At 38.0% G+C, this 12,500-nt stretch overlaps 1 protein-coding gene across 4 annotated transcripts in view; it reads right to left on the bottom strand.

Moving 5' to 3' along the window:
- LOC113821303 (calcium-activated chloride channel regulator 4) overlaps positions 1-12,500 on the bottom strand; it is a 20,986-nt gene that overhangs the window by 106 nt on the left and 8,380 nt on the right. Inside the window, exons 5-16 of one of the 4 annotated variants that reach the window (XM_070114565.1) lie at positions 11,741-11,859; positions 11,032-11,140; positions 10,322-10,558; positions 9,836-10,138; positions 8,907-9,111; positions 8,624-8,808; positions 8,333-8,438; positions 7,890-8,042; positions 7,542-7,754; positions 1,615-1,983; positions 986-1,213; positions 1-417 (exon numbers count right to left, since the gene is read on the bottom strand). The exon at positions 1-417 is cut by the window's left edge and continues 106 nt beyond it. In XM_070114565.1, coding sequence (XP_069970666.1) covers positions 62-417; positions 986-1,213; positions 1,615-1,983; positions 7,542-7,754; positions 7,890-8,042; positions 8,333-8,438; positions 8,624-8,808; positions 8,907-9,111; positions 9,836-10,138; positions 10,322-10,558; positions 11,032-11,140; positions 11,741-11,859 — 2,583 coding nt within the window. In that variant the 3' untranslated portion in view covers positions 1-61. Of the gene's footprint in view, positions 418-985; positions 1,214-1,614; positions 1,984-2,920; positions 5,181-7,541; positions 7,755-7,889; positions 8,043-8,332; positions 8,439-8,623; positions 8,809-8,898; positions 9,112-9,835; positions 10,139-10,321; positions 10,559-11,031; positions 11,141-11,740; positions 11,860-12,500 lie in introns of those variants that run through there. The other 3 variants (XM_070114566.1, XM_070114567.1, XM_070114568.1) reach the window with 3 other exon arrangements.

A 12,500-nucleotide genomic window follows, 5' to 3' on the forward strand; every position in this document is an offset into this window, starting at 1 on the left:
CAATATAGCATTAGCTATTTTGATACAAAAATGAAAAATGTAGATATAAAAATGCCGTTTCTCACATATATTCATCTGGTGTGTAACCCCTTCTGTTTTGATTCTGGGGTCTGTATTTATATTGATTGTACTGCTGAGTTTGCGGCTGCTCATGGTATTGGCTGTACTGTACATTGCCACGGGAGTTGTGTGAGTCAGTCCTAGGGTTGCCGTACTGGTCTTGAGGACTGCTATATCCCTGAGGAAGAAGGCGCTGGTTGTTGTGGCTTGGCAAGACTGGGCGTCCAGCGTGGTTGATGGATGTGGTTGATTGTCCTAAATAGGGTAAGGGTGTGGAGGCTGTACTGGCAACTTCCCCCTGCCCGTTCGTCGGAGTTCCATCATTGAATCGCCTCCTCCGTTTACCAAACCTGCTCTCTGCAATGACAAAATGGCCTGAATCACCCAAAGCTTTGTCGTGGGTGATGTCACCTTCTGGTCTGGTTAACTGAGGGTCTGGAGGAATACAAATATATTCAGTGGCAATAATAGAATACTTATACGCACACATTCAAATATAGGCATGCACATATACAGCAACATGCAAAAGCGCACACATACAGACACATATGGCTAAATTCTATGTAGATAATCCCTCAGTATAAACAATGTAGGCCGACCTCTAAATCCTCAGTCTGGACAAGGTTGCCAACTATGAAAAAGGATCATTTTGCTTAAAGTAGATATGCAGCCAAACCACATCTACCATACCGAGTAGTGTAGTAGTAGACCTCGTCCACCATCTACCACCCAGTGCACTTACCCAAGGTCCTCATCATAATGTAACCACATCATTATGTTGGCACCATCAACAGCTTGATGCTTACACTTCTCCCCCTTCCCTCCCTCCCTTTTTCCCTTTTCCCTCCCTCCCTTCTTCTCCCTCCAGTCTGCCAATCTTAATCTAATATTAGTCTAACAACCTTCTCTGTACCAAACACCATACCATGGTTCCCTCCAGAGTCCGCGTAGTCCATGGCCATGTTCTCAACACCGCGTGTGGATCTTCCCAATTCCCTTTGCCTCTGGCGTTTCTTCCAGCGGCGGCGTTGAAACAGCTTGACGAGGACGTAGACGAGGAGCTCCACAAGGAAGAGGGCGAGGATGCTGCCCACGACGCTCCCGATCACAGCGGTGACTAAGGTATCGGTGGACACACAGGAGCAGCCGTCTCCTGTTGGTAGGGGGAAGCGAGTCGTGTTGGCGGGTTGATTTTTTTTTTTTTTTTTTAATGTGGAATGAATGTTTCTTTATGCAGATTTTTTGTATGTGGAGTAAATGTTCCTTTGTGGGTATTTTTTTCTTCTTTGAATGTGAAGTGAATGTTCCTTTATGTGGATTTTGTGTGTGTGTGTGTGTGTTCTCTTGTATCTAGATTTGTTTTGCATGTGGAGTTTCTGTTGTGTAGACTTTTTTTGTTTTCTTTGTTTTTTACAGCTGTCCATTCATTTACACTATTTGGCATTTTCGATATATTGCTGCAAACCTCATCCCTCAATCTCGCTTTCGAATATAATGGTTAATTGACACGTTGCAGACCGTGCTACTGCCTCGCTAGGTCTCAGTAATACGTACCTTCCCCTCCTGACTGAGTGGTAGTTGGCGGTGAGGACGATGCCGTTGGGGTTTCCTCCGAGCTAAAGAACGACGGGGTGGGGCGTGCAGTGGACGACGAAGGACTGCTGGGATTACCCGTGGAGGAGGAGGACGTCGTGGAGGGTATAGAGGTTGTGGGGGCGCAAGGGACGGTGACCTTGGCTCCGTTGGAGTCCGCAGAGTGTATACCCTGAGCATCCACGGCCCTCACCAGGAAGGTCAGGTGCCCACAATCCGGGGCAGGGAAGGTGGTGTTGACCAGAACCCCGGCTTCCACGGGCGTCACGTCCTGCTCCACCGTCCCCTGGCCACTCCCTCCTACAGAGTACGTCACGAGGTAGGCTTCGGCTAGAATCAAGGAGGCACAAGGTGATGAGCCCGGGCTTTGTGACGGCTGCTGCTCGTCTGTCTGTCGTTTCCAGTCTGGGTGCTTTCTGTTCTCTAATTTGTCTTTTTGTTTGGTTCATTAATTTATTTATTGTTGTTTGTATTCCTTCTTTTTCGTTTTTGGTTCTTGTGTTATTCGTATACTAGCCAATGCAACTATGTAAATATTTACCTGCCCCTGAACATATCTGCATAACAATTATGCCTGTAATCCTTATTCTATATACGTTATATCTTTTCATTATCATTATCATTACTGTTGATATCATTGCTGTTATTGTCATTATTATTACTTTTCATCCATATTTCTGTTTTATCATGCCACCAGTACACCTGCTCAACCACCACTACCAAAGAAGGAATTAGAGCACTTTCTTAACACTGTAACTCTGAGCAGCGTAGCTAAGGGTCAGCTTAAACTACCCTGATCAAAAGACCTGATTAAGTTGTCAAAAGTTTCATTGAAGATCCATTTATATAAAGGGGCACACACAGTCTTTAATCGATTATATATATATATATATATATATATATATATATATATATATATATATATATATATTGTTGTTTTTTAAATCATTTTCGGCTGTATTGTCTTCTGTTTGTTCTTGCAATTTCGCTTGTTTATCTTCTTATTAACTGAAGATTCCTTCGCTGTGTGACCAAACTATAAGAATTTCTTTCTACCTATCAAGTATTTGGTGAGCTCTCTTCGTCCTCCTGCCATTCTCTCTCTCTCTCTCTCTCTCTCTCTCTCTCTCTCTCTCTCTCTCTCTCTCTCTCTCTCTCTCTCTCTCTCTCTCTCTCTCTCTCTCTCTCTCTCTACTTTTTTAATCGAAATATCGTGGACTACACAAGATGAAAAATAAAATTACCAAAGTGTGTTAAGGAAAACGCGTTTTAAAATTCACACGTTCATTTATTAATAAAGAAGAGAGAGAAAAGGAAGATCAGTTAAATCAACGATTTCAATCGCTATTTCCTTGCCACTGAACCATAGCTCATTTTCTTTATATTAAGACTATGAGACACTAGACAGTTGTATTATATTTGGAATGACAATGTTCTTTGCCGTAATAACATGGAACAATATAGTTATTTTATCTATTGAACACAAGGAACAAATTGCTCTCATTGTATTAAAAGATATGGAACAAATTAGTGTTATCATTGTTAAAAATATGGAATAATTTAATGATCACATTGGATAAAAAGTATGGCAAGACTTATTATAGAAATTTAACTTTTTTTTCATAAGTGGTTGTAATGTTTGCTCTACATTGTGAAATATGAAGAAAAATGTCAACAGTAAACATCAAAATAATATAATATTATATGCGTGTGTATGTATAAAAACATGCATATAAACATCCCTACGAATATGCAAGCTTGCTTCTGTGCTTACATACATGCATGTATGCATATATACATACACACCAATATACATACATGCATCCATGCGTAAATATACATAAATATATACATACAAGCACACGCACACATATACAATCACAGTGTATATGTAAATGTACAGTAGACATACATCATTAACCCTTACACACGCCTTCACAAAAACATACATACCTAAATACATACAAGCACACACATGCACACACACGCCCCCACAATGTGAATGTATATATACACAGTATATAGAGATAATTTGATCCCTTCCAAAAACCTTCACAACATAACGAGGAACATAAATGGCGTCGTTATTAGCATTCGAATCTTCCTCAACCCGATGCCTTTATTCTATACACAATTTTCCGCTTTGTATGGCATGAATAATCAAACTTCATATTTCATCTAATCAATAATATATTTGTCATAATTACTTTTTAAAATTCATTGCTCTCCTATTCTTTTTCATAATAATTTATTGTAGGGTTACCGAAAATGTATAATCAAGTTTATTAAGGATGTTGAATTCAACACTACACATCTTAAAATGTACAGAACAAGTTTTTTCTTCCCAACAATGCAATAAATCATTGCATATCATAATTAGATTAAAAGAAAATGTCTCCGTTTTCACTCTCCAAAATGAAGAAAATATATATTTATCTATCCTGTTGGCAATATTTCAATTTCTGCTTGCAATGTTTCCATGTTTATTCTTGTATTGCACATTTTACGTCACTTGACAACTCGCTAGCACCTTGCACGTTGTCTTCTGTAATAACGTATATGCAAAACTAAAATTTCAAGGCTCTAAACTTGGGTATTTGATTTAATCTTTCTCGGTGCAGGGACCCTGTCGTAATTTGTAGTATAGCCTGCATTATCATGGCCATCATTCTGAGGAATGTAACCATACTCATCATAATATTGGCCGTCATTCTGATCATACTGCTGGTCGTACTGCGAGCCACTATAATGGTTCTGATAAAGGCCATAGTTTTGCGGTGAACCGTTGTTAGGCTCGCCACTGTAGGGTGGTATGCCTACTTGGTTGATAGACGCGTTGGACTGTCCCATGTAGGGCTGAGAGGTGGAAGCTGTGCTGGCCGAGTCACCCAAGTTATTCATGGCCACTGCGTTGTTTACTCGGCTCTTGTGTTCCCTGAAGCCACCATCACCATCGTCCTCGTCTGTTTTCTTATTCCTCTTGGCTGTCAAGTCTGGTTTGGCGTAGAGGTCGTCCAGGTTGCGAACTGGACCCGAACTGCTGGATTTGTTGTTGCGAATAACGTCGTTCCCGGACCTGGTCGACCGCGGCGCTGGAGGGTTGTAAAGATTATCGTTTTTCGGTTTTCTGAGGCACCGACAGGTCAACATCTGCCACAGCCACAGGTCATCGAGGTTGTCACGATTCATAAATAAGTATATGCCAATGGCGAGGATCACCAAGAACAAAATAACGCCGATGACGATGCCGACGATGGCTCCTGTACCCAGAGGTGTTGGGGGATTTGGGGGGTCTATGGGCGGAGTCTCTGTGGCGGAGCAGGACACCATCTCCCTCACTTCATTGGACTCTTTGCCTTGCACCGACTGCGAGTCTGTGGCCGATACGGTTATGTGGAAGAGGACATCACAGTCCGGCAACTGCGCGGTGATGGTGACAAGCATTCCGGCCTCCTGTGTCTCGTTGGACGAGTAGGTTGTGATGGTGTTGTTGTCGTCCCTCTTAAAGTTTACATCGTATCTTGCAGCTGGAATGGAAGTAACGTTACACACTCAACGGAGGCTGCATAGTAGTCTTTATCACAGTAAACAATATAAAATCCAAACAAATGTTTTTTTTCTAAAGACTGAAGGGTAAAAAGACAAGAGAGGTTCACTAATATTTCTGCAGGTTCTGTAAAATTCCCATTACTGTAGATCTTTTTCAATGCCAGTGGCAGTCAGAATTACAATCAGTAGTAAGCAATCGGACTGGTTATATAAGTAACCAGCATTTGGGTTACATTTTGTTTTAATTTTCCTCGGGGTCAAATATGAAAGGAAAGAAACAAACTTAGCAGTAAAATATAGATGTGTGACGACATAAACCTTACGGAAACGTCATACGTCATGTCTACACAGAGAACCAAGAAGAGATTTGTACATAACAAGCTCTTTCGCACACCATTATAAATATGTCACCCATTTAATATTCATTATATCATTATCGTAGATACTTTAATGTGCAATTCACCATGAATTCCTGCTGTAGTGGCTAATTGCACTGTTTTATCCTTCATTTAGTAACCCAGCCCTCATGCGGAATCCAAAGAGAATAATTGGTGTAGTTCTTTAAATCTGCTACACGAATAATTGGAAATGCATGTAGATATGAATATCATGTGGGATTTTCAAGAGGAACTTCAAAATAAACTTTTCTCCGAGAGGAAACATGAGGTACTCAAGGTTCTAGATTTGAGTGGCTTTTCACCAAGAAAATACTGCATTTTCGTTGTATCTCATTCAGTGATATTTAAATAAAATCTACTCAGCACTACTTGCATGCATATTAGTTACTGAAGGAAGCTAAACATTACAATTTGTCGATAAACCATACTATGTAATAAACTATACAATTTAGAAGCCATACAATACGGGATTAAATCCAAACCTTTTGATCCTTTCTTCATTATAAATAAGATCAAGGAAAAAGGCGGTCCTCGCGACCAGACAAGAGAAAACGTTTGTATATTCTATCTTAATTACGACAAAATGCCTAACGTGACACGAAGCCTTTAGATATATCTCGTTCGTTATGCTTGAATACTGCTTTATATAATCTTTATACACAGATATACACACAAAGACACAAGCACGCACATATAACCACAAAGATCCATACAATTCATTGAGAGGGAGATAATTTACTTCCAGGTGTACAAATTATCCTAAAACTACCTGTGTGTAATTCCCTACATCTGTCAAGTCCACCACCAACGGAAAGTCATATCAACAGTTGATAATTATGTCTGAAAATTAATACACTACACTGACTAAATCAAGATGGTGTACAGCTACTAGGAAAACCATTAGAAAATCAATCTAAACATTCTGACACAAAAGTAGTGGTACTTTTTGAAAGATAGTTGTTAACGCTACGAAACCGTTGGTATCCCTGATTTTCAAACTACTCTTGGTTATGGGTGGCTGATCTAAGTATTACAAGGCACAAAAATCATCTCACAGTGACAAATTCGAAACCCAAAATACCTACATACCGTAACATAAGATTCTGATCGTCATTGAATGTTTCGACACCCCTCCTAACGATGGTTCTCTGTGGAGCTGTACATAGTTCAGGATAATGCAACTTGGATCACTTTGAAATTGCTTCTTAAAGCTGTGGGTGCATGTATGTGCTAGCTGTGACTCTAAATCTCCCTTTTACTTACTGAGGCCAGCTGATACTTATATTAATAATGCTATTACTACTACCGCTATTACTACTAATAATAATAATAACGATAATGATAATAATTAACGCTTATTCTATTTCCATTTCTTCTGCTACTGACATTGCCAATACTACTGCCCCTACCACTTCCACTATTGTCGCCGCTACTTTTACTAGTATTACTACTAATAATAACAATAATGATGATATTAAAGATAATTACAAAAACTATAATAATAATTATAATAATGATTATAATAATAATAATAATAATAATAATAATAATAATAATAATAATAATAATAACAGCAACTACAGTAACAATGATAAGAAAACATAATAAAAGGAACAAATAACGATGAAAAAATACTAACAAGAATAATAATCAATAATAACAATGAGAAAATAAAAATAACAATAAGAATAACAATAATGATAACAATAATAATAATAATGACGATAATACTAATAACAATAGTATTAATATAAATAATAATGACAATAATAATGGTAATGATAACAATAATAATAATAATAGAAAGAACAACAATAATAATGATAACAATAATAACAATCATGATTAGAAGACAGATAAAAATAACATCAACAAAAATAAGACCGAAAACATACACTCATAAAAACACCATCCCACACCCATTAATAAATGCAGACTGACCTGTGCCCTGATCGAGGTCATCCCCAGGAGCCGTGAAGGTTAAGATGACCTGACTTAAGGTAAGAGATGACCTGAGATCCGTGACTCTGCCAGGAGGGAAGTTTGGGGGTATCGTTCCGGTCACTTCACCTGCGTTCTCCGAAGTGAGGGTGAAGGTGCCGGCAGAAGGGAGGTCAGTCTGGAAGGTGATCTGGCTCCCACAGCAGGATTGACCTAGGGTGGCGGGAGGTTGGCGACGGGAAAGCTGAATTAGTGCATTGGTGTTGGAGGAAGAAGGTGCACTGAGGAAATGGTTGTGGAATGACGGTAAGGGGTGGTTCAACATTTTCACAAGCCACACTTACTAACCGTTCAAATCTACCGGAGCTGCACGTCTGGTCGCCGTCACCAGTTTGGCTGAACCGCCGTTGTCATTCGCTGCAACCTGGACGCTGGCACTTCCAGTCTGAGATAGGCCTATAAGGTAGGCCGAGTACACGCCATCGTTGCCCGTGACATCGGCTGGAAAAATGGCGAAATTATGATGCGTAGTTGGCACACAGTTTATTAATTTCGTGACTGGCTATATAAAGACAAGTGAAGTTGAAACATTAGGCAGCTGTCTTCTATAACAAAAATATGGCAAACACACACACACATACATATATATATCTGTGTATGTGTTTATGTTTTTTCTATGTTAAAGTTAAAAAAAAAATGAGAGAGTCACGAATAACCCTATTCAAAGAATCTGAATAATCGTTACTTTAAGAAGAAACCGCCGTTTTTACGACACAAACTATGGAACTGACCTCCTGTGCCATCATCGCGCATGACCAGGACGGCGGTGGTCTGGGCTGAGTCCGTGACTGTAGCAGTGACGCTCGCATCAACCACGTGGCTGTCCCCGTCGCCCACCTGGCAAGCGGAGGAGAAAAAACAGTTCGAAATGATTGAATCAATTGCTTGTTATGCGAGCTCATAATCATCAATGGTCACGCTTGTGCAAACTATATTTCGTTGCATGTGACAGACAGATAATGACATATGAATAGGTATAAATGGATCCCATGGACATATCTGACCAGGGAGTTTGATCTTACCATAGCAAAGAGTGTTGGGGCTGAGTTTGACGTGTATTCCAAGTGTTGGAGGTCAAGGGATGACCAAAGCTTAATGTCATATCCACCTGACTCTGTTTGCAAGGTCGCTAGTAGCGAGGACTTCACATCCATAAAATTTGCCTCTTTGGATACATCAACAGTGTATGTACCACCAACCTGTGGAGGTGGTTAATTTTGGGTGAAAAGTGGAAAACTTTGATCTTCTCATTTGGCAAATATTTTTGGAAAAAATGGAAAATGATCTAAGCACTTGCCTGTAAAGCAGATCCTGTGTAAATCATGCCCGTATCTTGGCGAAATGATTCATTAATGGCAGCGCCCGCTGGGTCTCGAACTGTTATCTTGAGGTTTGAGTTATCGTATCTAGTAAAATAAACTTCGATGTGAAAGGTCTGTTGATAGTTGGTATTCGTTGGTACTTCTAGGCTTATCTGGCACTCCTTGCCAGCGCATGAACTACTAACAATCTGTTTTGTGATGAAGTACAGTGATTAGTAAAATTCCCGTTGTAATTATTCTCTCTCTCGACACACACACATACATATACACACACACACATACTGTATATGTGTGTGTGTGTGTGTGTATATATATATATATATATATATATATATATATATATATATATATATATATATATATATATATATATATATATAAATATATATATATATATATATTTATATATATTTATATATATTTATATATATTTATATTTATATTTATATTTATATTTATATAGTTATAATCATATATATTCATATATATTCATATATATATATATATATATATATATATATATATATATATATATATATATATATATAGTTATAGTTATAGTTATAATCATATATACTCATATATATATATATATATATATATATATATATATATATATATATATATAGTTATTATATATATATATATATATATATATATATATATATATATATATATATTTACTTATATATTTATATATATATATATATATATATTTACTTATATATCTATATATATATATTTATTTACTTATATATATATATATATATATATATATATATATATATACAAACCCATTTCCAGATCAGTATATATTATTCATATTTTGTCTTTTAACATTAGTTTGCACATACAGTTTACTTTATGTCAGTTATCGAAGAATTATCACCACATTACAAAGCCATGCCTCACCTCCTGTAGTGAATCGCCTTGCGTCTGATATTGGATATCCAGGAGACATCGACTGAGAGCCACACGGTTGTCAACAGACTGAATACTAGCAGCACCACCAAAATCAACTACATTATTTTCAATAGGGAACACAGACGCGCCATTGGCATCGGCAAGGCTCTGATAACTCTCATAGGAAACCCCAATGAGATGCGGGTACAGGACGGACCAAACAGGAGTGCCACCGGCAGCTGCGACCAGGTCTTCCGAGTGGGATTTCATGTTCTCTGTCACCAGTATCACTATACCTTCACCACCCAATACCTTGATGAGACGAAAACACATAGTTGTTTATGTGGGAAATTTGCCTTCTGGTCAGTCATAAACTTTAAATCACTTTATACATTTGAACCAACGAGATAAAAGTTCATAATCAACTGGGTCTAGGAAGAATTACAACTTGAACAAACATCCGAGGATTCTTAACAATAGTGAGCACTCAATTACCTCTTTAGCTTTGGTTATTCCTGCAGCCACATTCTTGGTTTGAGTGTCTTCCGTAGGTAAATTGGGTACTTTCCCCGCCAGTGATTCCCTGTTGCTTGGAGTATCAAGCGTGACGAGGTCAGACACTTTAGTTGCTGTGTTTGTGAAGCTCACGAGGCCCACCTGCATCCCATCCGTTGCCTCTACTAGGATGAACTCCTTCACCGAATCACGCAGATAATTCCATGTGTCTGAACCCTACGGAAAAGAAGAGCATGTTGTTATTCACTCACATTTAAGAACCCACGAAAGATCAAAGTTGTACTTGTGTTTCATAATTTCTACCTGTATGTTCAAAATTATATACTACTGACAGTGACGTGGCGTAGAATAACTGGATTAGAAAAAAAACTGAAAGTTCATATTCAGGAGCCCCAACGGTACAGAGCAAGAAGATAACAATGATGATCTCTGCCACAGGATATTCAATTTAATCTGGATCGTCATTTTTTATACTGTTCTAAAAGGCGTGTATCGGAAATTAACCCCCCTCCCCCAAGCATATGGATTGCAACTATATGAAATTGATGAAAAAAATGAATGAACCCTTACTCTTTCACGCTAGCCTAACTTAACCAAGAATACTTGTCATTAAGTGACATTTATAAACTAGCCACAGTTTCCATTATATACTGTGTACATTGCAGACAGAACCGTCAAGCATCAATTACTATTCCCATTGGCGGAGTGACGTCTAGAAGGAATACAAGCTTGTTTCCTGTCGTTTGTGCTTTTAACTGTTTCACGGTGAAGGTCGGTGAAGTTGAAGGAGCCGAAGATCTGGAATGGAAAGCGTTTTGGTCTGTTATTGTTCAACTCTGTTAGTGTGTATTTTGTGTCATTCTCTCTCGTAATGACTTGCGTATTTTGTCATTCTTTATTGCAATGATTTGTGTCTTTTGTGCGAATCGTTCAGGTAATGATTTGTGTAATTTTTCTAGCAATGATTTGTGTACTTTGTGTCGACCTTTCTAATGTTTTACGGATAATTACCTTGTTTCGTTATAGTAGTGATGGGTTATTATTATTTGAGGATTACCTAGACTGCAGCGGTAAAACAATAGAGATCATAATTCTGCAGTAGATCTATTGCGATTTCGGGGCTGAGTTGTAGTCTTCTTTCAGAGTGAATATAAAGGAATTCTTTAGTTTTCTTTTTCATTTATCTTATAGTCATTGTATTTGTAAATGAGCATGATATGCAAGGATTTAAAGATTCTACTTTTAAATCTATTTTTAAAGGGTCAACATTCCATTGTACCTCTAAAGATTTCGCTTCTATTTTACCGCTATCACAGAAAGTAACTGCACTGTCTCCCATGCAATCTACGGTGTTACACTAAACTCCTGTAACTCAACTCAAACGATCTTTCTACCCACGTGCCAGTAATGTCTGGATGGCTCTGGATAACCTCCCAGGTGCTCCTCTTCTCGCACAGAAGGTTGTGTTTGGTAGGAACATCAGCCACATGGGTTTCACTGTTGCAGAAGTTAACCACCTGTAATGCAAGTGATGTAAGTTAGCCGACATGTGATTAAATAAAAATATACCTTCTTTTTGCCTTAAAGGCTACTGCTTCAATTTTCTTTCAGTAAAAGCAGTCACACGAGTTTAGGCCTATATTCTTAACAGGGGTGAAATACACAAGATTCAAACATATTGTAACATTTGCAATATTTTCCTAATGTAAAATGTGACATGTGCACAATCTAAAGGCACAAATATTGAGAAAAAAGTTTTCTTAGCGAGTTGTAATCTTAGAAGCTTAATTTAGTCGTAAAAATGAGTAGTGAATTGAATTTGATATAAATATTCATATATCCTTCCTCTTATATTTGTTCGTTTATAATTATAGCCTCACCTTATATTTCATAGTTTTCAAATGGTACACTCAAGGTTACAAAGGGAAATATATGTATTACAAAAGTAACTGCAGAATTAAAGGCATTTACGCGCTTCCTCATTATGCAATAACATTACCATGAGATGGTTAGTGGGTCACATTCAAGTGATACAGTACATGTTCGTCTATGACACAATATATATATGCAGATTGCATAGACTTCGGCGTTTTTTTAATAATGTCGCGTTCGGAACTGCTTGTCCAACCAGGAAGGTCGAGCAAACTAATCAGAAAAA

The sequence above is a fragment of the Penaeus vannamei genome, chromosome 36 (genome assembly GCF_042767895.1).
Source record: "Penaeus vannamei isolate JL-2024 chromosome 36, ASM4276789v1, whole genome shotgun sequence".
Lineage (NCBI taxonomy): Eukaryota > Metazoa > Arthropoda > Malacostraca > Decapoda > Penaeidae > Penaeus > Penaeus vannamei.